This window comes from Cataglyphis hispanica, chromosome 1 (genome assembly GCF_021464435.1).
Source record: "Cataglyphis hispanica isolate Lineage 1 chromosome 1, ULB_Chis1_1.0, whole genome shotgun sequence".
In the NCBI taxonomy this organism is placed as follows: Eukaryota; Metazoa; Arthropoda; class Insecta; order Hymenoptera; family Formicidae; genus Cataglyphis; species Cataglyphis hispanica.
The window spans coordinates 12,144,847-12,172,209 of NC_065954.1; the positions used below are offsets into that span (position 1 = coordinate 12,144,847).

A 27,363-nucleotide genomic window follows, 5' to 3' on the forward strand; every position below is an offset into this window, starting at 1 on the left:
TATCTATAAATGTGAATCAAATCTCGTATTTTTATTAATTTATTCACGGCAGAAAAAGATGGAGCGAAATTACGGGCGTGTGCGACAATATATCAGTCATTTCTCGGTTTTCCTATTGTCCCAAATCAAAATCAATCATCGAGCCGATAATTGACGAATATCTCTCTCTTTCTCTCTCTCGGTGAAATCACGTCACGAAACGGGGAGGAGGATAAAGCGAGTCAGCAACCCCTACGGCAAAGAGACGTTTGCGCCTGCGTTCGTCTCTTCGTCACCAAGGGTGAAGTTGACGCGAGGGGGCGAGCGTGGGGAAACGAAGACGAGAACGTTTGTTAAAACGAGAGAATGATATCCATCGAATAGAAAGAGAAAGAGAGAGGGACATTGAACGCCGACACCGTGGCTTCGCAGTCTCCTCTCGTTCGCGCCGCGCATGAAAACGCATCGCTGAGCTTCCTTTTGCATTTCTACGAGTGAGTCACAGCGAAGCGTCCGGTTCTAATTTCCACGCTCATTCACCGTATACATTTCCAAGTGCTATACACTTGGTGCAACGTTCCTGTCAGCTTATCACGGCGAATGCGAGATCCCTGAGGCAGCGCCTGAAAGACGTCGAAGGACAGCGAAGAGTCTCTTGCGTCCTGCTGATTTGAAAGAGTAAGCGATACGTTTAAATACACGAATAATCAACGAGCAAATATAATGAAGGTGCGCGATTGTACGTTTTTGCGTGGGATAGAGAGTGCGTTGCATCGTGCTATTATTTTTTCTAAAACTTGACATAGAGTAAAAATCGGGTCAGTTATATTTGCGAAATGTTCTTTGCATTTCAATCTTCTTTTTTTTGCCCAGTCAAATTTATTTAAATAATATTAATAAACGATTTTCATTTTTAATGTTTTAATATTTATTAAAACATGGACCATATATAGAGTCTAGTTGTTTTTAATAATAAATTAATGAATTATTTAAGATGAGCTCTTTCTTTATTTCTTTTATAGAATACTTTTAAAATTACACCTGTAAACGTGCTGTTATTAAAATTTAGCATATTTTAATCTGATAAAAATATTTTAAGCTCTTCAAATCCTCTCTCAATTATTGTATCGATTTATTTTTTATTCAAGTCGCAAACCTATAATAAAATGTATCGATATAATTTTATTTCTGTAACTACCAAAGGATTTAATAAGAGCGATCGTTTATTATACAAGTTTAATTGATGAATAAATCAGTGAAAATTGTATAAATTTGTGTGAACTAATTTTGAAATTATTGAAAATCGAAACAATGTATTGATTTTTCAGTGTGCTATTTTAAGAATCGTTAAAGAATGGCATTCACATAATATTCAATGAATGGTATTCATCTAATCATTGTCGTGAAATCTTTATGAAATAATAACTATAAAATTTTCTTATCAAAATATATTGAGAGATTATCGTTTTAATTGTTCACAGCTTTAACGAATTATCCATATTTGATTTTATTTGATTTATAAACTTTCTTCAAATTTTTTCGATCATTTCCTTATTTATATTTCTCCTTATTAATAGTTCTCTGTAATCCAAATGGTTCTCGGCATACAACAACGATTGACCGAAAATAACTGTACATTACTTCGCTCGTATCCCTCGTGCGATCGCTTCGCGATCAGCAGCCACGAGGATCTCGAAGCGGGGAACGCAGTGATGCATGCAGCCTGATACATCTCGTTAACGGCAAGACCGACGAATGTGTGTGTATAAAAATGCGACGCTCTTTCGCATCAGAAGACGGAACGAGCGGCGCCGTGCGACGCGACGAAACTCGGCGAGTCGATCGATCGACGCATGACTCTGCGTGACTACGGCAGTAACGCACTTGCGAAATCATCAGTTCAGACTGAGAAAACGGTCTCCACAAAATTCCAAATTTCAAATATGAATTAAAATTTAGGATTGAGATATTTTTGAAATGTATTTTGTGTTTTGTATTCTCTTAGAATTTAAACATTTTTATAGATCTAATCAAAAATTTACAGGTTAAATTATAAAAAATATAAACCTTTTCTTAACATAGATTTTAGAATAAAACAAATGTTGAAATTTGTAGAGTACAAATTTTTATACACTATGACATAAACTTTAAATATAAAATTATACAAATTTTTGGAATGAATTAAATCTCAGAAATATAGAATGTGTGTGGTCTGAATCTTCTATCAAAAAATATTTTACGATAATTTTTTTGAAAAATTCGATATTGATTTCTTAAGACGAATTAATCGTAATTATTATTAGAGTGAATGCGGGAGAGGGAAGGTTTAATTATACATGCCTACCATACGTGACAAATTTTATAAAATTGCGAAAATTCTCTGGCCAGTCGCCAAAGTATATTCCTCAATGATTTCGCGTTATATACGTTGAATACACGGGAGAATGATGCATATCACGAAAGAAGACTCGAGGGGTTGGAAAGCAAGATGAGGGTGGTTAAGGGGTTGTCTCAAAGCTACTTGAGGGTTGACGCGCACGTGCAAGACGAAGATGACACTACGTAGACGATAATGCCGGTTCCAAGGGGTAACAAAAAACTAATTGCGTCTTTCGCAGTACAAGTTTTTTTTCGTAATTTATATGTATATATTCACCTCTTTTTTTAGATTAGTGAAAAAGATAGAAATAGTAGACATTTTCATAAAAATTTAATATAAATTGTTCTTTCCATAAGAAATTTTTGAATGAAAATCAAAAAGAGGCAAGTTTAGTTTTTTAAAACTCTCTTTCTCTCTCTCTCTTTCTCTTTCTGCTAATCAATATCTAAATATGAATAATATAATTTATATTAGAAGAGAGGTCTCTTTCTTTTTAAAATATGTATATTAAATATCATAATAATATTATTAATACACAGGCAATTCTGCTAATTTAATTAAATTTAAGCAATATATAAATCTTATTAATATTCAAATCTTGATATTTTAATTTTCTTTTTCTCTCTCTTTCTTAAAGTTTTATTTATAAAAATTTTATAATTTGCAGCAATCAAAGTTTATTCCATGCAAATATCCTTTAATTTAATTTTTTTTTTAATGCATTTTGCATATTTAGAGATAATACGAAAATTATATAATGTACCAAGAGATAGACAAAAAAATTCCACAGTCAGAGCATCCATCATTAAAATTAAAAGGATCAAGTGAATGTGAGGGCATTGGAATGTGAATACTTAGGGTGCTCGGATATGTAAAATCGTCCCTGGCGCATCGTGGGAGCGGGGGTTGGTGAACATATAGAGGGATGTAGAGTGAGAGAGGGGCGGGCGTCGGAGAGGGTGAAACGAGGGTGTCGGTCGCGAGTCGATAAACCGCGGGGCTGAACGCGAGCACCCTTGCGCACGGCTTCAACATGGCGGACGGTGAGTCCCATTCCCTTTTACCCTCGGTAGCTTCGCGAATGCCGGCCGGAGACGGAGAGAGTGTGCCGTGCGATCGATTCGCGACTCCGTTGCAACTCGTTTTCGATTGGCAGCTTCTCAACGTTATCGTTTCGTGATCGGAACTCTTCGCGGAGAAGAGATCTCGTTTCCGCGCGCTCTTTCCCTTCTCCTTCTCTTCCTCGAGATAGAGAAAATTAGTGGTGCTGGTGGTGCATGCAAGACTCCTTTCATCTCGAAGAACGGTGAATTAAACTGGCCGTATTTTTTTTTTTTTAGACGAGGAATCGATATGCGGCTCAGGGAATCTGTCTCAATTTCGGTACCGTTGCATCCCGGAGGACTGAACAACAAGTAAGTACCTTGATGAGATTTCCTCGGCGAGCGCACGAAAGAGGATTAATTGACGACCGGACGATCTCGTGTGAGGATAATGATCACCTAATGGAAATCCCGAAAAGAGACAGGAAAAGAGAAAGGAAACGATTGCGAAAAGTTGCCCTTACTTTCTTTTTCCATATTACGTAACATATTTTAAGTATTATTTTTAATGCTCATTGTGTGATTAATGGTCGGTTTCGTATAGTTTTTATCAAATTTGTATTCTTTATTTTACAATTAGTTTGATTAGCGTTAAATGTTCAATTAATTCGATCTTTTTTTTTAATTCCAGAGAAAGTATTTAGGAATTAAATATGATTCATATTTTCTTGCTAAAATCTCTCAGAATAATTGCAATAATAGCTTTTCTTTCACAATAAAAAAAATATTACGCAAAAAATATAAATCTCTTTTAAAATTTTTTTTTTTAATTTCGAGTAAGTTGTTTAAGAAATTATTAAACAGTTAATAATTTTAACAACTTAAACGGGGGAGGGAGAGGCAAATTAAAGCGGGAAAATGACCAACTATCTCGGTTAACTTTATTATTGTACGTTAACTTTATTATTGCACGTTAATTTTAATTAGCATTTTATTAGCATTTATTAATAATATCCTCATATATATAGCGTGTGCATCTTCCTCTCTCTTTAATATTTTTGATTCTCCACGCCGTGCAATATACATATACATATATCCAAGCAATATAAATGACATAACGGTTGTATCATATACAATTTATGCATATCAATTATGTACTACATAATATTTATCCGACTGCGACAATGTTGCCTGATCAGTTACAAATCGGCGCTAAACGTCTAATATAAACGTTTGATCCACGGCGATCTTGTAGGCGTGCTGCCGCCTATACCACCTCGGCTGACCCAAGTGTTATATATCTAACAGCAACGGTAGTATCGATCCACCTGGACTCATTTCTCGGTCTCACTCCACAGCCAGCTCCATAGGCACGAGTCGATCGGTGCCGGTGAGATCGGCGGCGATCGCAACGAGAACGCGACTCAGGAGCCGATCACGCCGAATTACCCGGTCGACGAGTCGGCGGACTTCCGGCTGGCCGAAGACACCACCACGTGGTCCTCCCTGGCGATCGCGCGCGACAACGTCCAGCAAAACAATCCACAGTCCATCAACGTCAACAATAATCTTACCGAGGCAAAAATACAGAGGAATAGCTCCGTCGAGAGCCTCGCTGACTACGAGGGTGAGTGTTATTCTACAAAATAAATATATATATATATATATCGAAATAAAAAAAATATTATATTGAAATAAAAAGCAAAGAAATAATTATCTTTTGGATGTATCTTTTATGCTTTCAAAAAATATTTGAAGAATTAATTTTTAGGAATTAGAAGAATATTGATTTATTATATATGTTGAAGTTATTTTTATCTTAATAAAATATTTCTAATTATATCTTGTATTAATATTTATGTCGTTTATTTTTTTTTTGCTTTGATCATTTATTTAAACACGAAGCAAATTTAAATGATAGATGCATATTGTTCACGTTAATAACGTATCTAATATATTCACTTGTGCAATTTTATTATATTAGAGAGGTGAAAAACTTCCGAAATAAATTCAAAGAAAGAGAATGGATAAAGTATAAAAAGGATCTAAAAAGACAAAAAAAAAAGTAATTTATATAAGTAAGAGATCTATATTGTTAGGCACGATCGAAGAGCAATCCGCCAATGTAAACAACAATCTGACCGAATCAAGGATACGAAGGAACAGCTCCGTCGAGAGCCTCACCGATTACGAAGGTGAGCTCCTTCGTTCTGAATTATTCCCTATATGATTTAATGGTTGAAAGAATACATATAATGTAATACAGTTTTTCTTATAATACGATTAAATCACATATATAATCCATGAAAAATTACGAAAATGATCAAAGAAAAATATTGATAAAATTGATAAAATGCAAAAAAATTTTTGAAAAGCGAAATAATAAAATAAACGTATATATTTTTGAATACATTTAATGTCGTTCTCGAGAAATATCTGAAAAACAAATGAATGTATATCTGAATCATTAGATCCATTAAGATAAATCTTTGCGTTCATTGAACAATAGATTGGCCTACTTTTCAGACACGTATGTTTTAAGTATCACACTATGCTGATGTTCGAGGTTTTATTGGAAAACAATGACGTTTAAAGGTTTCATTGCAGGAGCGAACTTCGATATTTTCCGCTGCCATTAATAACGCGCGCATGCATCCTTGACATTAACCGTTATCCGTAAAGAGCTGGAATTTTTAATTGAATCAAAGTTATCCACAGTTATTGGGTTGATAATTAGCTTACATGATAATTAGTTTGTTGCGTAAAATTTGAATTTAGAATGATTTGTTTATCCATTCCATTGTTTATCAAAGATTTGAAATTTATGATTAATACTAACTATAAAAATTACCTGTAAGAGCAGAAATCAATCATAGAATCGATTATCTATAAAAATTTGTAGAATTAATATATGGAATTAATATTCTACAATGTAAAGAATGCATAGATAAAAATTTAATTTAAAAATTTAAATTTAATATATAAATTATATGTCTAAAAAACAATAATTTATAGAATTTATTATTTAATTTATTATTTAATTATCTGCAGAAGAATTTATATAAAATCAAGAAAAAATTTCATATTAATCTACAATATAATATTCAAACTGCACTCTTATATTAATCTATAATATTCAAACTACACCGTAGCCTCAGACATATAATAATCTGTCCCATAAAACCAAAGATCCATAAGCAAATAACGGTCCGTAAAGCCAAGAATCTATGGCAGCCGAGTTTTTATGCAAGTAATCACGTATAAAATCAAACATCTTATAAATCTTATAGAACGCGCGATTCATCACGCTATTCACTGATCTGTCCAATAACAATCAACAATATCTACCTAGCAATAAGTTATTTATAAGACACCAATGTAAAAGACATTCTATTAATCAATTAATTAAGCTAGACGAATTATTCATACAATACAAATACGATAAATTGTTTATACTTACCAAATTATTTAAGGGTCTATCGAGTGAACCGCGTGAGCGATCGCAAACGCTTTTTACGAGCGCACGAGTCAGCCTAATGATGACGATGAGTCACGAGTCATCTAATGCGGCGACGTCCAATTATCCGGTCAATATTGAGACAAGCGCAACTGTGAAATGTTTCAGGACGTAACTCTTCGCACGAGAACTCGTCGCGCGAATTGACGCCTTCCGAGTGGTCCGACTGGTCCGAGGAAGGAAATCTGCCTGCGGGTTGTCGCGGCATCGTCAACCCCAACTATCCTGGTTTCCAGCATCTGGCGCCTTCCCTGCTGTCGGATACCGACCTGACCGAGGACGAGCACGACAGCTGCTCCGACTATCCGCCTCTTTACGGCGTTCATCACCGCGAGGTAGCCCCGGAGAACGGCAACGAGTACAACAACAACGTCGACGACAGCATCAATCATCTCTGCGGCCAGCGCAACGACCGCAAGATCTTTTACGAGAAACCCAAGTTTAATATACAGGTAATCGAGCGTTTTGAAATGGATTACACTGTGCTAATGGCTCGGAATTAAATTTTAATGTCATGCAGTAGATGTAGACGAAAGTGCTATAAATTTGAAAGTTTGTGGATATAAATGGCAATTATTTGATGATGCATCATGCGCGTACATTTTGTCGTGAAGTTAATTTTATGTTAAATTTTTTAATATTTTTAAAAATTTTTTCTTTCTTTGTAAAGTAATAAAATTCCAAAAATATAAAGTTTTAAAAACTATTTTTTTATTGATTAATATTGTTTGATTAATTTGTTATTAATAATTCAAATTATAATTAACATGTTTGATAGTATTGTTTTGTCTTCAAGTAGCTTAATATTAAATATTTTTAAACTCTGAAGAAAATGTATGTATGTGTATGATGAATGATCGATTTATCTCTACTTCTACTCATCGAGTTAAGGATGTTCGATCCTGCTGCGTCGGCATTGACCGTCAGCAAAGAGATTGGACTAATTCGGTTTGCGAAATTCTCATCTGTCATGGCAATCCCGCGAACTTGTTCTATGAGCAAGTCAAACTTGTCACTGACAAAACCGGACGAGAGCAGCCGGCGCGACTTATCAACGCGTAAAAATAATCGGGTATACTCCTACGAGAGTATTCTCGCGTGACATCATCATCGCCGCTCTCGTCTCTCTCGCGTTCCAGACTGTGACCTCTCTGTACGAGTCGGTGGTGCCGCCTTCGGAAAAGTGCATCAACTACGTGAAGAGTGTGGAGGTCTCTAGGTCCGAGAAGAAGGCACAATCGCCAGAACCGGAGGAGGTCGTCGTGAACGGTATCGTCGAGGCGGAGACCCACCTGACGCTCCTGGACGAACGGGAGGAGGGTCTGGCCGACCAGGTAAGCGAGCGCACGCCTGAACTGTCGCGGGCGATTCTCGAGAACAAGCGTGAGAGGGAAGTACCCGTCGAGGTCGAGCTGGTGGAACTGACGACCAGTGTGAACGAGAGCCTGCAGTTTCCCGAGATCGAGGAGATCCTGGATTCCGGAAAGACTAGCGAGATCAGCGAGGTGAGATTGGCGATTTTTTTATGATGAGGATGCTTGTCAACTTCAAAATGAATCTTGTAACAATTAAAGATTTGCAGCAAAAATTTAAGATATCTGAAGAGAGATGATCTTATTTTATAATTATCTTATATTATAATATTCTTTAATTTATAATTATCTATTAGTTTAAACAATATTTGATAATATCTAATTTGTGTTCTGATTTTAATTAATATCTAGATTTGATTGCTCTTTATTGCTTAATTACAAAATTAATACCTAATTATTATAACAGCTAATTTCGAGCGCGTTTAACAACCTATATATTTATTCATTAAAATGATCTGACACAAATTGAATATATCCCGATTTCTGTTGATTCCTATAATTCAATGCTAACTTATTGTTCGTCTATACAATTAATACTTAATTATCATAAAATATCCACACAATATCTCTGTGCAAGATTCCTATAACATTGTCATACAATTAATTTGCATGACAATCACTATCTCGATTAATCTTACTTCCTATCACCGGCTGTTTCGCGTCTGTCTAACTCTTGTATACGGTCGATTAAATACGAAAATGACCTCGGCAGACAGAGGACGTCGCGGTGGAGCACATCGACCTAATACGCGAGGCAAAGGAGTTGCCTCACTTAGACCGGTCCAAAATAGGCAATCGTCAGCCGGTGACGACGACGTCGGCGGGCGGCTCGGCCGACGACGACGAGTCGGAGAGCAATAGCGACTACTCTGAGGGCTTCGCCGAGGAGCGACCGACCTATACAAAGCTGGAGGAAATCGATCTGTTGTCGAGCATTGGTCGTGACATCGGCGTCGACTTCGAGAAGTACGCTCAGCCGGTGCCGGACGTGGTCGCGATGGAGTCGATCGAGAGCATACGTGGCGGTCAATCGCGATCCACCTCGGCCATCAAGGATCATATAGAGGATACTAACAAGTTGTTAGACCGCGAGCTCCCGGAGGCGTCTAGCGCGGACGCTCGAAAGAAGGAGAAAATGGTCAAAAATCAGGCCAAGCGCCGTCAGCAACAGCAACAGCAGCAACAATCGCGAAATTCTAATTCTCAAAGACGTACCGATAAACGCAGGAGCGACATCGATAACGGATCAGGTGAATACATCGATACATAACATTTTGTTATCTCTTTTATTATTTCAATTTTTATTTCTAATTTTATTTTTATTTGTATATTATTATTGTTATTGTCTCTCTCTTTATTAATATTATTGTTCATCGCACCGACGAATGTTTTGTTTTCCCTTTGTTATTGTTAGTTTTTAAATGTTAAGTATTATTATTTCTTTCTTCAGAATATATTCATGTTTATGAATCATAAACATAAATATATTTCTTTATATTGTATTCCGTATATTTTTTTACATATGTATATTCTTTCTAACGAATGCACGCAACGCACTTTATGGCACATTTCACGGTAATTTACTACAATGTTTTTTACTTAATTGGAAAAATAATTACTAGTACATTATCGGTGTATCTGATAACAAATTATACATAATTATTACGTACAGTTATGCAAGTACTTTGAAAAGACTATCTTCTTAGTCCAGTAAGTATATTTTTGCGATGCCATAAGTTTTCAATATTAAATACCTCAATAAATTTCAAAATAAGCTTATTCTAAAATAAAGTCGCCTTGAATTTAACGTAATAAAATTTTCTTGTTCACATACTTACATCTTCTAAATTAAGAATCTATAAAATTGATATCAAATCGTAAAAAAATCGGTGATGAAAATCATAATAATAGGTTTGGATATTATTATTCTATGTAACGGACACACATATACTTTTTGATTGCCATTTTTCAAAAAAAAAGTATTGGTCGAACAAGATAAATCGTAAATTTTAGGCTGACCACTCGAGATTACGCGTGCACACGATGCTCCGACACTCCTTCAGTTTCCGTTCGGCTGTTTCGGTCATGCCTTCCTCGCCGCAAAAGGTTCTCACGTTTAGCGCTCGCGCACTGTTACAGGCGGCTTCGACGTTTACAACATCGAGACAGCAATGCCAAAGATCGATCTCGACGCGATCGAGTCGCACCTCAGAGCTGCTCGCGAGGAAGAACGTCGGGTAAGTAATTAACAATTCTTTTTTACGAATAATAATTATCATACATAAAGATTGTTAGCAATTAATTCTTAATGTGTCGTGAGACTTGATCTTAATCGCGCGCGACTATTTTTATCTACTAATTCATCTTTCCATAATCATAATAAAAACATAATTTCATACGTGATTCTGTCGATTTCCAATATTTCTTCTCTCCTTCTGTTTTCCTTTACAGAAATAAGTGCTTAAATTAATTCAAGTTCTCGGGTCAATGAAAGTCTTCGGTTCATTCACACATATTCTACTTAATGTATTCCTATCTTACCAAGTTACCGCTGGCTCTTGAATGTTTGGCAAACAGCGGATAAAGCGCCAATTCTGCATGTCGAAAGTTTCGCGTCTGCGAAATTGAATGCATTTTGCGGAGGCATCTACGTATATAGTGGGCGGATGCGTATGTAGGTCTCTGATACGAGAACAGACATGTAACAAGATATACAAAGAAACATCTCGAATTTTAAATATTCTAACGAACTTAGTTTTAACAAAATTGCCTAATTCAATCTACTCATGACGAAAACTCAAGATGAAAACTCATCTTTCTACTTATGATAATTTTTGTAATTTATCGAAACTATGGAAAAAAAACTTATCAAGTATCACGAAGAATGATTAAAAATAAAGAAGAGATCCTGATTATTAATATCGACAGGCGTAATGGTTTATATCGCGCGATTGATAAACCCTGACACGTTCGATGATTTCAAGTGACGAAGTGCATGGAGCGATGAAATATAAATAACCAAGCTCTGCCCGCATGTAGATATATTACTTTTTCAATGCTTATTGTGAGAAAAATATGTGTCCACACGTTATTTTTCCGATACAACGAATTTTGATTTTTGCTCGCTAAATCATCGAGAGGATCGTGCATCGAATGCTGGAATCGCGCGTAAGTCAGAAGTAACGCATGATCGGTCAACCGAAACGTTTTACGCACGACCCCGAAGATGATTTAACGATCTTTTGTTGCAACGACGTTGCAGCTTGCGTAGCGCATTAAATTTGAAACATTTTTGCGTGCGTCGGATCACTCTCTAGCTTTTCCAGCACACAATACGACATAATACGATTGTGCCAATTGAATGTATAACTTTCTATTTTGTATGTCTCTAATTATCTCTAGCGAAATATACAATTATCTACGCTGTGAGAAAGAGAATATGTATGAGAACACAGCAAATTAAAACGAGATAAAGATGTTTTCATAAAATATTTAGAAAATGATTTACGCAATACTTTCTCATAAAATGTTTAAGAGATTTTGAGATTCCTTAAAAGGATCTTTAAAATCCCTTAAACAGTGTCTTTTTGTCGTATCTTTAGTCTTTAATATCTTTACCTTATTTTTTTATGCAAAAAAAGTGAGTTCTACCAGTGAGACTTTATGTTTCGCATATTTCTGATATAAAGTCTAGCTTCACACTCTATTTTCAAGTATAATTTTCCAAAAAAGTGCGCTTTTAGTTTCGTATCGTAGCGCTCACGTTTGTCAAGTTATCAGATTGCAAAGTTATCGAGTTACCGAATGTACTAACTTTCATATTATGAATGACAATGCAATACAATGCTACACAAATCGAAATACGATGCAAAAACCGAGATAATGAGACATAATATCATATATCGACTTCCTTGCGTCTGGAAATTTTACTTTCGAATGAGATCCACCAAACACGAGACTACAAGAACGTATTTCGCTATCAGATCATTCATTCCAAGAGCTATTGTAAACTATTCATCGAGCGCAGTATCGGATGCGATTCTCCACCCATTTTCCGCGAGATGAAACGAATTGCACGAGCGCGAACTCGGAAACGCGGCCGAGCCAACACATTCTTCCAGCACTTTCACCGAGGGTCTCTGTGAGAAGCCTTCCTAGGTGCTAGGCCTCGGTAGACAGGGCCACCTCCACGACCGCCACCACCACCATCATCATCATTGAGCACCTCCTTCGCGGCCAGCAAACCTTAACGAAGGATTTCGCTCGACTCGCTTTGCAGTTTCGTGCCGTCTTCGTCTCGCGCGCGCGCAAGCAAGTCGTCTCGTGACTCGTCTTCGGGATCAGCTGCATCTCAACAGCCTTGATCTAGACCAAGTCTGATCGACGACTCCCTTTCTAGATCACCTATGCGCGATAGCGAGAAAGCGATTTCATAAAGTGGAAAGAATGAAATATTATATAAAATTGGAAGAAAAATTTTAGACGAGTCTGTGAACTCTGCATATATGCAAGGTTGCTTGAGGAGGAAAATTTTATTCGACGGATTCTCACGATAAAAACGACAAGATAGTGCGTGATCATGGGCAGTAGCAACAAGTCGCGCAAGCACTACAAGAAGGACTCACGATTCGTCACCGATCTCTACACGTTCACTTACGACAATGATCTCGATTTTGTAAGGAAAGCGCGCATCGCAAAGGACGAAGGGCGACAGTGCACTGATTCGCGACATGCAAAAATTCGATGTAACTTACGATAAAATAGACACAAAGAGATACAAGTGCCTAGATACAAATCCACGAAGTCATTTTTAGTTTGGCATTTCGCCTTTTTTCCCAAACTTTATGATAATATTCTTCAAGTGATACAAAAGGAAAGATCTAAGTTACATCGTCATTTCATCTCAATTAATATAAATTTATTTTTTATTGAATTTATTTCTTACCTAATGAATAAAATAATAAAAAATAAAAACCAAAGATAAATTGCATTTTATTGAATAATATGATAATATTAATTCAAAGAGTAAAAATGATTTCGCTGAAAAATGTTATAATAATCGAGGAGACACATTTTAAAACTTTATTTAATATTCCAATAATGATGTCACACACATAAGCAGTTACGAAATAATTTTTAAATTTAATTGTCTCAAGATTCAAAATAATTAAGAATAATAATATTTTTCTATTGAAATATTCTTGCATCGGTATTCTAAGTTATTTATAATTAACCATTATATTTCATTAACAGCATTACTAGTTTTTTTACTGTCGTTATATAGCAGCGAATGATTATTGCAGCATTGCTTAATTTCGATCTCTAAAAAGCGGTAATATCATTCATTCCAACGCAAGACATGTTGATTCAAACTGTTCTATGAGTCAGAAGTGAGAAAACAACGATACTTAAAAAAGTGTAACATTTTCAATTATATTCAAACGGATATGATAGAAATCAAACAGATGGGATAAAAAATATCAATTGTTAATGTAAAGAAATATTATTATTCTCTATCACGTTTTCTTCATGCTTCATTTGCACGTGACTGATGCACAAACGAAGAACAAACAGTTGCCTTATTACTATTAGTATGGTGTCAAGCTTGCGCCAGATTTAATAATTTGCCGATTCAAATAATCGCCTACTAATATTGTTGTTCCGACAGGAAGGTCAATGAACTACACGATTCGGTATGGTTCCGGACCGACGCAGGCGTGAAAGTAGGTCACGGAAATCACGGCGTTAATGAACAAACAGATTTTTAGCATAGAAGCAAGTTCCCCTGCCGTAATCGCAAATTGTCTTGCTCTATTTGTCAAACAATCAGTAATTAAACTCAAGCATGAAGATGCTGTGTGTGTGTGTGAGGATTTTCTGTATATTGAGCTGCAAAATATCTATAATCGAAATTGAATTTTTATATAAGGCGTAGATATATAATTTGGAGATAGAACTAAGATATATATAATTTAGATTATATGAAAGAGGCAGAAGGCTTTATTAGTTATTATAATTTAGATTGTTCTCACAAATAATTCTCAAAGATCGATATCGCAAATTATTTTTATTAGCGTTTTACGATTCTGAGAAGATATTGTCTCTATAATTGTCATAACATATACTTAATAAATATGCATCTCGTTCACAAATCTATGAAAATCTGTCGTCCTTCGCAAAAAGGCAAAATAATGTCATTATTGTTTCATATATTAGATTATAAAAGTGAAAAGTGTTAATTTGTGTATGTATGGCGTCAGGATGATGATAAAAAAACTACCGCGGAAACGGATAAACCTCCAGAATCGGCTATAGTAGTCGAACAATCGGACGAAACAAAGGATAGCGAAAGAGAAGATCTGATTGCACGATTTGACAGGGTTGTACGTGGCGAATCTGATGGCAATTTGCAGGTGCGAATTGATTTGTGAAAATTTGCTGAGAACAGAAACGATATGTCATCGTGATATCGAGAAATATTAATACTATTATTTATATTCATAACAACATTAATTCTTTATGACACGTAGGATTAGATTGGATATTTTCTGAACCTTTAAATGCTTTATGTTTGTTGTTAAATGTTCGCCAACTTTAGGTTGTTACACATCTTATATCTAGATAGAAGGTCATTCTTTGTGTTTGAATATTATGTATAGATCTCTTTCATATTTTTTCTTCAAGGATTTTTTAATTCTTTATGCGCGTGTATTAGTCAGCACATACAATATATATATTCACGTAAAGTATTAAATGATTATCATAGCTCATGATCTCATCTACATATGCACAAGATGAAAGACTAATATACTTTTTATTTATTATACATTTATTCTTTTTTGTATTTGCAGCGACGAAACGATCGTGAGGAAATCAGAAGAAGACTCGCGATGGGACCTGATGCCGAAGATTTGCGCGCCGAACGTGGACGAAAGCCAAGTCTTCAATCGCGTCTCCAGAGTGGTTCGTATAGATGCAAATTTTATTTTTATTTATTACGATGGTAAATAAAGGATCTGTTCTTTATAGCTGCCTGCACTAGAGTTTCAGACCTTATCTTTCTCTTTCCAATATGGAGAGAAAAAGATAAACTCTAGTGCAGCTATAAAGAACAGATTCAATAATTAAACGAAATGAATGCACGAATATGCGAATATAAATATTAACTTCTAACTTCGAGATAGCCTATCGCATAAATTAATAAATAGTATACGCGAAAATATTTATTTTCGTTCATTTTTACTCGCGTTTATAGCTTATATATTTTATATTTCTTATTAAAATACTGATACAATAATCGTTGGATCAAAAATAATCACTAAATAATCCGATCATTTGTCATCACATTTCCACTCAATTAAAATACTAAACTATGAATTATGAAAGTGTATTTATTTTGCGCAGGAATGAATCTTCAGATTTGCTTCATGAACGAGACATCGTCGGATACAGAGTCTCCGGGCTCGGAAAACGACGTATCTCCCGGATCCACACCCACGTCTCTAGGTTCGAAGCAGCTTAGCGGGAAGCAATATGCGCCGATGAGGCCGCAGGTGTTGAGTCTTCCTTCTCTGAGACTCGAGGCGGGTGCGAATTCCACGCCGCCTGTTGACGAGGCGGACTTCTTCGCACGGCAAGCTAGACTACAGACCGAAGCGCGAATGGCTCTGGCACAAGCAAAGGAGATGGCACACATGCAGATGGAAGTGGAAAGGCAAAGGCTGAAGCAGAGTCCCATTACCGAGATGGTGCGATGCAGTTTGGAAAAAGTTAGTAAAGAACTCTAAGTTATTAATTATCAATTGTTTAAATAATGTAGAATTTCATTTACAAAAATTCTGAAGAGAAAAAAAAGCTTATATTCGAAAGATTCAATCATTACAGATCTGCTTACTTTTTAATTACTAGCTTTGTCATTTACATTTAATGAACTCTTGGCTCTTGCATCTTTTTCAGGTCGGTGTTCAATTGGGAGAAGATAGACGTAGGTTGTCCCGAGTTCTTCTCACAGAATTAAATGTCGCGCAACTGCAAGTAGTGGCGAACGATTTACATGCGAGAATTGCTGCCTTGAACGAAGCGCTCGTTGAAGGACTTTTGAGGAGAGATGATTTGCACATGGAACAGGATTCGATGCTCGTTGACGTGGAGGATCTCACTCGATACTTGTGAGTGCTTTTAAAATATTTATAATTCAAAAATTTATTACATTCACAATTATAAAAACAGTATATTGAATTTACTAATCTATTTAAGATTTAAGTTTTTTTACCGAAATTATTTAGCAAAAAGTAAGCAAATAAATTAAAGTCTGCAAATTAATGAAAAATGTTTTTAAGTATCTTTTTTTAATTAACAAAATTTGAATTAAAAATTATTGAGATAATTAAAAAATAAGATATTAAAATAATTAATTCGTTTATTCAAAAAAACAAAAAAAAAACAACAACAGAGGTGCCAAGCAAGAATCATTGAAGAAAAAGCAACAAAGCATGCAGCAGACGGCAAATCGAAATCATCAGCAGTCCTCTTCAACTCCAACGAAATTATCTATGAAGCCAAAGTTAACGCATTTGAATCGCGGTCTGGTTGCCCTTGTAAGAAAATAATCTTTCGTTACGAGACTACGCAGTCTCGTCGGAAATGAAACTCCGAATGGAGCAAAACACCACGAACAACTTTAGAGATGCGAAGAAATAAAAGGAGAAAAAAAAAGAAATGAGAAAAATCTTCCTTGAAAAAAGGAGACAAAAGAACCTTTTTCAGAAAGATAAAAAAAAGAATGCAAACTACTTTCTTCGCGGCAGATGAGAAAAAAAAAGATCTCCATTGAAAAAGAAAATGAAAGCTTTCTTGAGAAAACAAATTTAAAAATTTTCAAAAATTGAATGATATTAAAGGAAACCTTTCTTTGAAGAAAAGATTCTTAAGAGTAAAAGAATAATTACTTTAGAGATCGTGGTGCATATGTTCAAGAACTCTAAAAGACGTTGAACTTTGATAATAGTGGAATCGTTCTCATGATAAAAGGAAAGTAGCACATATCTTTCCTATGAGTTTCCAAGAATTTTTACAGCTTCGTCATTAACCACGTGGAAGTAGAGATTTACATATGTGCATATCGCGCGTAAGCGAACAGAGCAACGATCCTTCGTTTGTATCCAAGAGATTCTTCAACTCTATCTCCTGCTCGTCTGTATTCGCTCGGTCCCTAAGCTCACAATATGTCCCGCGACATGCATGTGTCTACGAGTGTATTCGATTATTCGCCTTTATAAATAATAGCGTATCATTAGCGAAAGCGGATTCTTTCTCTGTTGTACATATAACGAAAATTTATATCATATTATTGCAGAGTATCGAGATTCCATATAATGTTTAAAGAGCGCTTCGTTCCGATTGTTCATTATAAATCGTTCACGCGTGCGTTGATGTGATGTTAATATTTTGTAAAATCGTATCAATTCAATATTGCATATGAAACAATTTTAAATCCATTCCTAGATTCCGATAATTCCACAATTATTCGGATGTGTATATTCTTGCTTCAGTAGATCTCTAGATCCGCTAATAAAAAACTATCAGTTACTGATTTCATAAATTCTTCACATATAAATTCATCGTTCCACTTGATTCTCGAATATACAAGATATTAGTGAGACGGTAAACCAGTTTTTATTTATCGCGACGAAGAAAGTCAATGTAATTTCTTGAATAACGCAACGCGTCTGTAAGGAAAAGTTCGAGGTATAGATAGATAGATAGATAGGTGGATAAACCTTTGATAGAGAAAAATGATCGTCGAGAATGAAAAACGCGTTACATATCTAAATAAATGATCTAGTATGAAAAAAAAGAAAAAACCGATTAGTTCATATCTAGAGAAATTATGAAAATTTAATCGAATATAGAAATATTTGATCAAACATGCGTTCACGGAGAGTTTAGTTGTTTACTATTATTCGAAAACAGATTTTTCGAATTTGCTATTAAAAATTATTCATCTTCATATGGATTATTCGGTTCTTGCATCGGATTATTTTTGCATGTGGGTCTCATACGATCTCATTCACACACGTAGGATTTTTCAAATGTAATCGAAATAAATTTCAACAAATCTAAAAAACTAAGTTAACTTCGTTTCTTAAATCCCCGGTTCTCATCCCTTTAATACGTTACGATAAAAATATTATTTATAAAACAAAATAGATTTATTTTAAATAATAGAATGAGAATACTCATACGTTAAAATATATACGTAACAATTGTAGCAATTTGAAAATAATTCCAATTTTTTAATTTCTTTCTCTGCTTGATTTCTAAAATTATTAAGAGAATTGCTTGAAAAATTACTAAGAGAAATGAATAATATATACCACTTATCATCATAGATCTCTAATCTTTGCGTGTGTTATAAGAGAAATGAATTCTTCTTAGCAATCTACTCCTTTGCTTTTTCGCAAAGGAGTAGATTTAGAACATATTCATTTCTCAATACTGTTTTAAGAACTTTTCGGTTATTTAAAGTGGAACAGTTTCAGCAATGGGAGAGATATAACGAGTTTACCATATTATAATAAACATATTTAAGACAATTCAAACCTACTCTCAAATAATGTTGTCATAAATTCGTCATGCAGTCATAAGGAATCTCTGATTAATTCTACAAAACGTGCTCCATTCGCCCACAATTAATCGAAAACGGGGGCAGCTTTTAATCGATTGTAGCAATATATAAATGAGAAAAAAAACGCCAAAAAAAAAGATCGCCGATATTAATATGCGATTATCGCTAATGCTCGAAATCGCGCAATCGGTGGTCATAAATGCATCATCAAAGAGAGCCGCATATTATCTACAAAATACTTTTAATCGTAATATTAATTAATAATATACAGATTGTAAATAACTAAACAATAATAAAATATGCTGTAACAAGTTCTTCTTTTCCTTTCTTTTTCTTTCTTTATCTATCTCGCCCACCGTCATTTTCGCACTCTCTCATTCTTATTCACTCATTCATTCATTCAGTTGTTCATTCATTCTCTCTCATTCTTTCTCATTACTAATTTTTTCCAAGTTTCGCTCTCATGGAGAACTAAAATAGTGAAGAAGGCACGGGACAGTATATCGGATGATGTTTTCTTTCTGTTTCAATTTCATCTCTTTCTTTTCTTAGTACTTTCACAATTTATAATTATGAGACGCATCGACAATTTCTCGCTCGTTCTCAATGTTTTATCAAACCAAAAAGAGCAGGACAGGGAGGAAAAAGGGAAAAGCACCATTTTTGATGGACGTCTCTCGGCTGAGTTCTTAGAACCAGTTACATCGACAACTTAGTTAACTAAATCCGGTTAGAAATCCTTTTTTCCCTATCTAGAAAGTTAAGTATAATCTAAATAAAAAAAAAGAAAATTTAATTAACCAGAATTTGCCGCGTGTATAATGGACTAATCTTACTTCTTCTATTGCTTTTGTTCCCTCTATTGCTTGACTTGGTTGTGATTATCGATTCCCTACTCCTATCCATATTTAGCTACCATTCGTAACTTAACCGATGCTTTATTGATTCTTTATCTCCTTCATAAAAAAAATATAAAACTTTTTCTAGATTCTGAGATAAAATATTTTAAGATTTTATCTTTTTAAAAAAGAGACAGGGAATCACAACAGACAATTTCACTTAACTCGCTTAACTGCAATTATTGTCTAACTTTAGCTCACATGGGAAAGAAGAATGTTAACCACAGTTAGCTGACTAACATCGATGGAAGCGGCTCTCTTCGTTCCGACGAATTTCCACAATGTCTCGCGGATGTACTTTGGAAAGAACACAGATGGCGATGATGCGTTAATAATATCTAACACGATTCCTAATATCTTTCTCTGTTTTTTTTGTTTCTTTCTATCATTTCTTTCGATGCCAAAAATGGCCAAGCCGTATGGCACCATAACGAAGCTGTTAAGCTTCTGAATTATGCATGATATTTTTTTGTTAATTTGTCCTCTTGTTAACTGTCTTTTTCTCTGTCTCTGTCGGGATATAGGACGTTAATTCATATATTCATATAATCATTATCTCTACTATACAAGCTGGCACTCATTATTGTGTACTCATATAGTCCTTACAGACATCACACACATTCTGATCAATTTCGCAAATTACTTCTTCCTCGCGATGTCTGCCGACGAATGTCCGCGATGAGCCAACTCACTTGCCGCAATTTCGATAAAAACGTTGATCTTCGAACGTGTGTTCAGTTATTTACACCTTCTTGAAATTAAACTGTCCAAAAAACACACCTCAACTATCAAATGTTAAATAAATCCTCGCTAATACTCATGTTAAAAGCAAAAGATCCCCGCGTATACCTACATACGTCCTCAAAGAACATTCTGTGTATATATAAAATAATTCCAAAATACTATATATATACTTTTTTCCAAGCTTCCGAAATTTCGGTTTAAAGCATCGAAAAAACGCCTTAAGCTAAAAGTCTCCATCACAATTTATCGATAATCGTTATCAAAGGCAGTAAGAAATGTGCGTATACAAAGTCCAATATAAGAGAGTTCTAATCCAGAAAAATCACTGCAGAAATTCAACCATTCTTCTAAAGAACGTTTTACAATCTGCCGCGAATATCACGAACACCGAAAAGATTATTACATGTCGCTCACGATAAAACGATCCAGCAAATACGAGGAATACGACGCGTTTCAATTAATTCGATTATTGTCCCGGGAACATGATATTGGCGCGCAATCCTGGACACAGCATCCTATCTTTCTCCATTTTATCGTCGTATTCGTCTATCACCCGGTACATATATAATGACCCTGTTTTCTCCAACGACTCAACTTGAATTTCACTTACTCTTAGCTGCAAAAGTCACATTACGATCATACTCGCTATTTCAATTATTTTCACATTGATCTAGAAAATTATTGACAGTCTACTTCAGTTGCCAAGTGCGCTTCAGTGCGCAGAAAAAATCATGAGGTTGTAGGAGTTTTTTTTACCACGATCCTCATTAATATCACTACCATTAACGCGGAAAATGCGGTAGCAGATCGTGAGCGGAATTCTTAATTGCCAATACTAGCATCTTCCAAGATCACTTGCCCATACTGGCATTTGCTGGCAATGTCGCGGATCGTTGCTGCACCGATAAGTATGGCTTCAGAGTCGACCTCGTGGATTCTCTGGAAAAAAAATATAAACTGTTGTTATATAAATCTGTCATTTATATATCGTTCTCAAAAATATAAATAAAAAAATATTGCATAGTTAAAAAGCTAGAAAACGCCTCTCCAAGCATGGTAATTTGATAGTATGTATACATATATTATATGATAGTAGAGTGGAGAAAATTGCACAAGCTAACCTGTTTCTGTAGGAAGCGCCAAAAGCTAAAATTTCGTTGTACAGTATAATATCTACATGAGACATGCTACTTTTAATCGATACACATTGTCTTTTAGTAAATTTTTCTGATTTTATTTAATTGTTCAATCAGTTTTAATAACTATTCACAACAATCAATATCATGCATTGTGCCAATATATACAATTATATACAAGATCGGTGTAGAAATGATAAAAGGAAAAGGAAAAAAAATCAAACAAGTCTAACCTCTCTACACCCACATCATGCGACGTCACAAAATAAGAGAGCTACTTAGTCCCCGCTCACTTCGAGCAGCAGCATCGGCTACGCTACCTTGGCGAGACGCGCTGCCCCGTGCCATCTACATGTGAGTTCGCTTTGTAGCCACACTTCTGAACGCGTCTGGACAGCCGTGAGACCCAATACTTCTGGTCCTCAGGATTCGCCGCGAGCAGCAACAACTCACGAGCGCTATTCGGATCGTAGTGCAGTTTGCATGGAGCTATGGCATCCTCCTTCTTATCCAAATGTTCCTTATGAACCTTAATGCGACACCCTGCATATATATAATAGCGAATTTTGTTTTATATAAAAAAAGGACAGGAGAGCGACATATGTATGTAGAAGTGACATTCATAAATGATTATAATAATATATTATAATAGATATAATACGTACTTCGGCATTCGAGAGCCGGGGAAGGCCGAAACATGTGCCAGAGTTGTTTCGAACAGACTTCGCAGGTCGTCGGCATGTGATAAGATATTGACACGAACTCATGACCCTTCAGCGACTGAGTGCCGGGTTTATCCGTGAGCTGCGGTAAATCTACTCCAGGCAATGTATTTCCTTCGTCGCCGGGCCGTCTCGCTTCCCCTTCACCGGCATAGAGTAACTGCACACAAGATTAATTAGTGTTTAATACTGACGCAAGTATGGCAATTCAAAAAATCGAGATTAATAAAATAGATACCTGAAATATTCTGGGTATATCTTTGGCATTGGCTCGGATAACATCACCCTGAGTAACAGATCTAACGTGGAAGACTTTATTCAAGTCTAATATCAGAACCGGATCGGCATTCATTTTGTCGTTTTCGCTATTATAGAAAATTATCTTCTTGGAAGAGACAACAACATATTGCTTCTTCCAGCCGTGCCGCTTAATATTCTGTTTGTTTGGCACATTTAACCAACCTTCCAGTCTCATCGTACCATGCTCGGACAAAACCGAATCCTCAGCGTCGTCGTTCTCGATGGATGAGACACTTGCAGTTTCGGAATTGAGCGACGCAATTTTCATTTGCAAAGTTTCTATTTCTGAATCCTTCGAATCTAGTTCCATTTGCAGTTTTAATTTTGCCTGATTTTCCTCCACGAGTTGCGCCTGAAAAAAAATTGATGCATTTTAAGCAATATAATATATAAAACGCAAGTAAAGATATATCTCGCTTACTTGTATATCTTGCAAATCTTTTTGCCATTTAGCTGCCAGTTGCCCGTACTTTTCCCTCTCTTGAGTGAGTTCTTGTTGCAGGCGCCTGCAATCTTTCTCCTTCTTCCTCAGATCTGCGGCTGACGCTTTGTTTTTATTCTTTCCACTCGACGAAAGATCCTTTCGGTTCATAATCTCGGCTAGCTTATTGACTGCCTGCTGTTTTAATAGTTGTTCAGTTTTCAGCTTACTGCTTAGCTTTTCAATTTCTTCCGCGTTGAATTGCGCTTTGCCAAGTTGCTCTTGCACTTCTTTCAAGCGTTTGCCCAAGTCCTCCTTTTCCTTCAAAGTTTGATCGATCGATTTTTTGAATTCGCTTTCGTTCTCCTTAAGTCTGTTTATAATTTGTTCCTTTGAACTTAGCTCTTGATGATGCTTGGTTACTCCGTCTTTGTATTCCAGCTCTTTCATGGTTCTTTCCTTTTCCAAGTCTGCTACAGTCTCCTCGGCTATGGATCTGGCCAGCGCTTCACTGTCACCGCGCGCCAAAGACAGTTGTAACTGATGAACCAAAGAACTACGTTCTTCCTCCAATTCCTGCTGCAATCTCACTTTTTCGTCCAACTCTTCACGTAATTCTTGCGTCTGTGTTTTGTAAAGAGTCTGAAAAACACAAAAGTTATAATCTTGAAATCTACGATAATTTTAAAAACTCACGATAATTTTATTATAATAAGTTTCATATTTATTCTTATATTCAATATTTCTTATTTGTATTTTTTTTTGTTTATTATTCGATAATTACAGATTCGAGAGTGTATACATTATCAAATTTTTGTTATTACGTACCGAGAAATAAGCTTCGGCTTCTAATTGTTCCTGCAATTCTTTTGTCTGTAGCTGATCAACATTCCTTTGCGCCTTTAAGTGATGTAACTCCTCTTCTATTTGCCGCTTAGCTTCCCTCAATTGAGCAACTTCTCCGACCAATTGTTGTTCGCGAGCGCGAAGTCTTCCTGCTTCGGACGTTTGCTGACCTAAATCGGTCTGAAGGACGTTCCTTTTCTGTTGTTCCTGTTCAACTTGACCCTGCAGCACTTTAACTTTTTCCACTTCTTGTCTGTGCTCACCTTCTAATTTTTGCAATCGTTGTTGTATCTGTCTGTAATCGACAGAGAGCATTGATGTCTGACGTTCTTTTTCCTGCGCAAGTAATTCTGCGCGTTGTCTTCCGCTTTTCTCCTCATTTAATTTCGCTTGTAGAGCTATTTATAATAAACCAATATGCATAATATAAGTAACAATATGAAATGCATTTCTTTAAATTTGTAGATATAAAGATTACAATATGTACATACACAATTAGATATGCCATTACAAATATGCAGCAATAATGAGAAAACACATAAAAGATTAGCACAAAATGACAGAAATACAGTTTATAAGTGTAAAATTACATAATTTAGATATTCCAGCATATATTTAGGATATATTTAGCATACATAAGGATAGAAAAACAAGAAAGTGTGAATTCGCCGATCACATATATTACCTTCGAAAATTCCATTCTTTTGCCCTGCATTGCATAGGCAAAATAAAATATGCTTTATCAGAAATATGATGTCTTTATCTTCATGTAAAATTTGAAATAAGTACCTTTGACAACTTCCAAATTGGCTTCCTCTTTGGAGAGAATACGCGAACGCTCCGTCTCTTGATGCGCCACAACTTCTTGATTGTACCTCGCTTGAGCAGCTTTTAATTCCAGAGTTAAACTAGCAGCTTCTTTTTCTAACGCGGAAATTCTTTCATTTAGTTGTCTATTATCCAGAGTTGCTTTCTCCTCTTTTTCACGACTACGTTCTAACTCGAGATGTAAGGCAGAAAGACGTGTCTCCAGTTCGGCTGTCAATAATGATGCTTGCGATCTCGAACTTCGTTCCTTGGAAAGTTGGCCCTTTAAAAAAACAGAAAAACATTTCATATAATAAAGATAAATTATCTTTAAACCAATTTTTTATTTTAAATTTGAATATTATTTTATAGCTTTTTGGAGAAAAAAACATTTTTATTTTTTAAAAATTTACATGCATCTTGCAAAAAACATAATTTTTTTTTAATTAAAAAAAGAAATTAGATTATACCTGGAGAGCGGCGACCTCTTGTTGCAAATTATCACGCTGTGCTTGTAGCTGAGCCCTGGCAACTTGGAGTTCGCTCGCCATTTGCTCGGCAGCTTGACGCCCCACACTGATTTCCGTCGCCTGCTTGCGCAATCTCGTCACTGTTTCTGTTTCTCTCTCTAGTTTACAATGCATCTCTTTGATCTGTTTTTCCAACGTCGTTACTCGCTCAGATGTCTGCTGCGAGTTGCTGACATCACGCGCCCGTCTCGTTTGCTCCTCGTCAAATTTCTTCTTTACTTCTACCAATAATGATTCCGCCTTCCGACGAATCTCCGTCTCGTGCTCCACTCTACGTTGCGCCTCCTTGTAATTGTGCCTGAGCAGTGTCAACTCTTTATCCGCTCTGCCTACTTCTTCACGCAACTCGGCTTCTCGGCATGTCATTGCTTCCAACTGCATGTTCAACGCTTTCTGTCTCGATTCCATCGTCTCTACTTGCCGTCTCTCACGATCTAGCAAGTTTTCTAGCTGCGAGATCTTCACATCATCAGTGGTACCATTATTAACATGATTCTCCAATCCATCCACGGATTCCTTGCCGTAAGAGAACATTAGTTGGTAATCTCCCGAATAAGTGAATCCAATGAAAGGCAGATGATTTCCGGAAAAAGCTTTAGGTACTGGAAAACTCTCCTCTGGTCCGTCCTCTTTGTCGATGTCATCAAAATTGCTAGTGTCGTCATCCCCTGAAAGTTCGGGCACTACCGGCGGCACGCATTCCCTTAGATTATCGAAAGTCCACTGATCGTTCTTGAAGAATGGATGATTTTTAATTTCGTCGACGCCGTTACGACCCAGGCGTTTCGTTCTGTCAGTGAGGAAGCCGCATATTAAGTTCTTCGCCGAATGAGATATCTCGACATTTTGAGAAAAATATAGCGAATTCCTGTGATCCATGATCTTCGAATATGTCCCAACTAAAGAATCGGCGAAAAATGGTGTATCGCCAAACAACATCTCATACAGGAAAACACCTACGGACCACCAGTCACATTCGCGACCGTATACTCCTTCCCCGCCTTGTGATTGCAGAACTTCCGGGGATATATAATCGGGTGTACCAACCGCTGTATCGGACCGTACTAAACCGTCCTGCAAAGCAAATATTTGAACATTAAAATTAAGAAGCTTTAATCTCCGAGAAAGAGAAAGAAAAAGAGCTTATATTCTCGCAATATTATAAGTTTACCTTTTTATATTTTAAATATAAGATAATTTTACTTCTTTAAAATAAATCATGGTTAAAAAATTTATTTTAATGTACATAATTATAATATCTTTACAAATTATTTTCTATTAATGGCGTTTAAGTGTAAACCTAGTTAATTTAAAATGAAAAATATATAAGGTAAAACTCACAGCATCCATCCTCATACATGTGCCAAAATCGGCAAGTTTTAGATGACCATGCTTGTCAAGCAGCATATTGTCTGGTTTCACATCTCTGTGTACAAAACCCATAAGATGTATCGCATCTAATGCAAGCACCACTTCGGCACAGTAAAATTTTGCCCATTTCTCTGGCACTTCGTAATTGGACATCAGATTCACTAAATCTCCTCCCGGCATATAATCCATAACCATATAGAGATACTTTTGATCTTGGAATGCAAAGTGGAGCTGAACTATCCATGGAGAATTTGCGTGAGCCATTATGTCTCTCTCTTCCCAAAAAAATGCAGAATCCGATCTTTTAATCTAAAGAAATAACGTGAAATCTCGAATAAGAAAAAATATAGACAAAATTTTATTATACAATATGTGCAAAAATGAATAAACAAAGATATCTCACCATTTCAAATTTACTAAGTAATTTCATAGCGTAAACTTTTTGCGTAGATCTATGTCTAACCAACTGCACCTCTCCAAATGCACCGCGACCGATTACTTTTATCAAAGTAAAATCATCCGTACGCATTCGCATTTGATAAATCTCTTGTGCTACAGAATCATCTGTAAAAACACAAATAAATATTCTCAATCTTCTGATGTATAACATCCTATTTATTTGTAAAATTAAAAAAAGATTAATAAATATTACATTTCTATTAAGTATT

General features: G+C 35.8%; 2 protein-coding genes and 1 long non-coding RNA gene across 8 annotated transcripts in view; 1 reads left to right on the forward strand and 2 right to left on the reverse strand.

The window, feature by feature from the left end:
* Window positions 1-19,230, forward strand: LOC126852638 (schwannomin-interacting protein 1 homolog). Of its 3 annotated transcripts, none has more exons than XM_050597672.1 (12): window positions 1-657; window positions 3,700-3,774; window positions 4,761-5,029; window positions 5,502-5,597; window positions 7,028-7,371; window positions 8,059-8,424; window positions 9,005-9,542; window positions 10,432-10,529; window positions 15,144-15,255; window positions 15,697-16,061; window positions 16,249-16,460; window positions 16,745-19,230. In XM_050597672.1, exons 2-12 carry the CDS (start codon window positions 3,713-3,715, stop codon window positions 16,899-16,901), a joined length of 2,619 nt encoding a protein of 872 aa, XP_050453629.1. In that variant the 5' UTR covers window positions 1-657; window positions 3,700-3,712; the 3' UTR covers window positions 16,902-19,230. The 3 variants fall into 3 exon arrangements, with proteins under 3 accessions (XP_050453629.1, XP_050453811.1, XP_050453713.1); XM_050597756.1 differs by lacking the exon at window positions 1-657 and adding an exon at window positions 3,350-3,402; XM_050597854.1 differs by lacking the exon at window positions 5,502-5,597 and having other exon boundaries at window positions 2-657.
* On the reverse strand, window positions 10,367-13,555 carry LOC126853771 (uncharacterized). Its single transcript, XR_007688012.1, has 3 exons — window positions 10,834-13,555; window positions 10,692-10,735; window positions 10,367-10,506 (listed from the first exon to the last, which is right to left on the reverse strand). It is a non-coding gene; the product is annotated as an uncharacterized LOC126853771 (long non-coding RNA).
* LOC126852190 (rho-associated protein kinase 2) overlaps window positions 19,144-27,363 on the reverse strand; it is a 9,746-nt gene continuing 1,526 nt past the window's right edge. For 3 of the 4 annotated variants that reach the window (XM_050596743.1, XM_050596832.1, XM_050596925.1), the window contains exons 3-12: window positions 27,099-27,259; window positions 26,666-27,004; window positions 25,265-26,398; window positions 24,777-25,077; window positions 23,970-24,385; window positions 23,142-23,783; window positions 22,659-23,072; window positions 22,364-22,580; window positions 22,019-22,241; window positions 19,144-21,501 (exon numbers count right to left, since the gene is read on the reverse strand). In XM_050596743.1, the coding sequence (XP_050452700.1) occupies window positions 21,414-21,501; window positions 22,019-22,241; window positions 22,364-22,580; window positions 22,659-23,072; window positions 23,142-23,783; window positions 23,970-24,385; window positions 24,777-25,077; window positions 25,265-26,398; window positions 26,666-27,004; window positions 27,099-27,259 (3,935 nt within the window). In that variant the 3' untranslated portion in view covers window positions 19,144-21,413. Of the gene's footprint in view, window positions 21,502-21,931; window positions 22,242-22,363; window positions 22,581-22,658; window positions 23,073-23,141; window positions 23,784-23,969; window positions 24,386-24,776; window positions 25,078-25,264; window positions 26,399-26,665; window positions 27,005-27,098; window positions 27,260-27,363 lie in introns of all 4 variants that reach the window. The other variant, XR_007687814.1, reaches the window with a different exon arrangement.

Excerpts from the sequence above, each read along its gene's own strand:
- LOC126852638 (XM_050597672.1), top strand. The coding sequence starts at position 3,713 with ATGCGGCTCAGGGAATCTGTCTCAATTTCGGTACCGTTGCATCCCGGA. Across the intron at positions 8,425-9,004 it reads AGACTAGCGAGATCAGCGAG|ACAGAGGACGTCGCGGTGGA; the intron begins GTGAGATTGGCG and ends TGACCTCGGCAG. Across the intron at positions 10,530-15,143 it reads CTCGCGAGGAAGAACGTCGG|CGACGAAACGATCGTGAGGA; the intron begins GTAAGTAATTAA and ends TTGTATTTGCAG.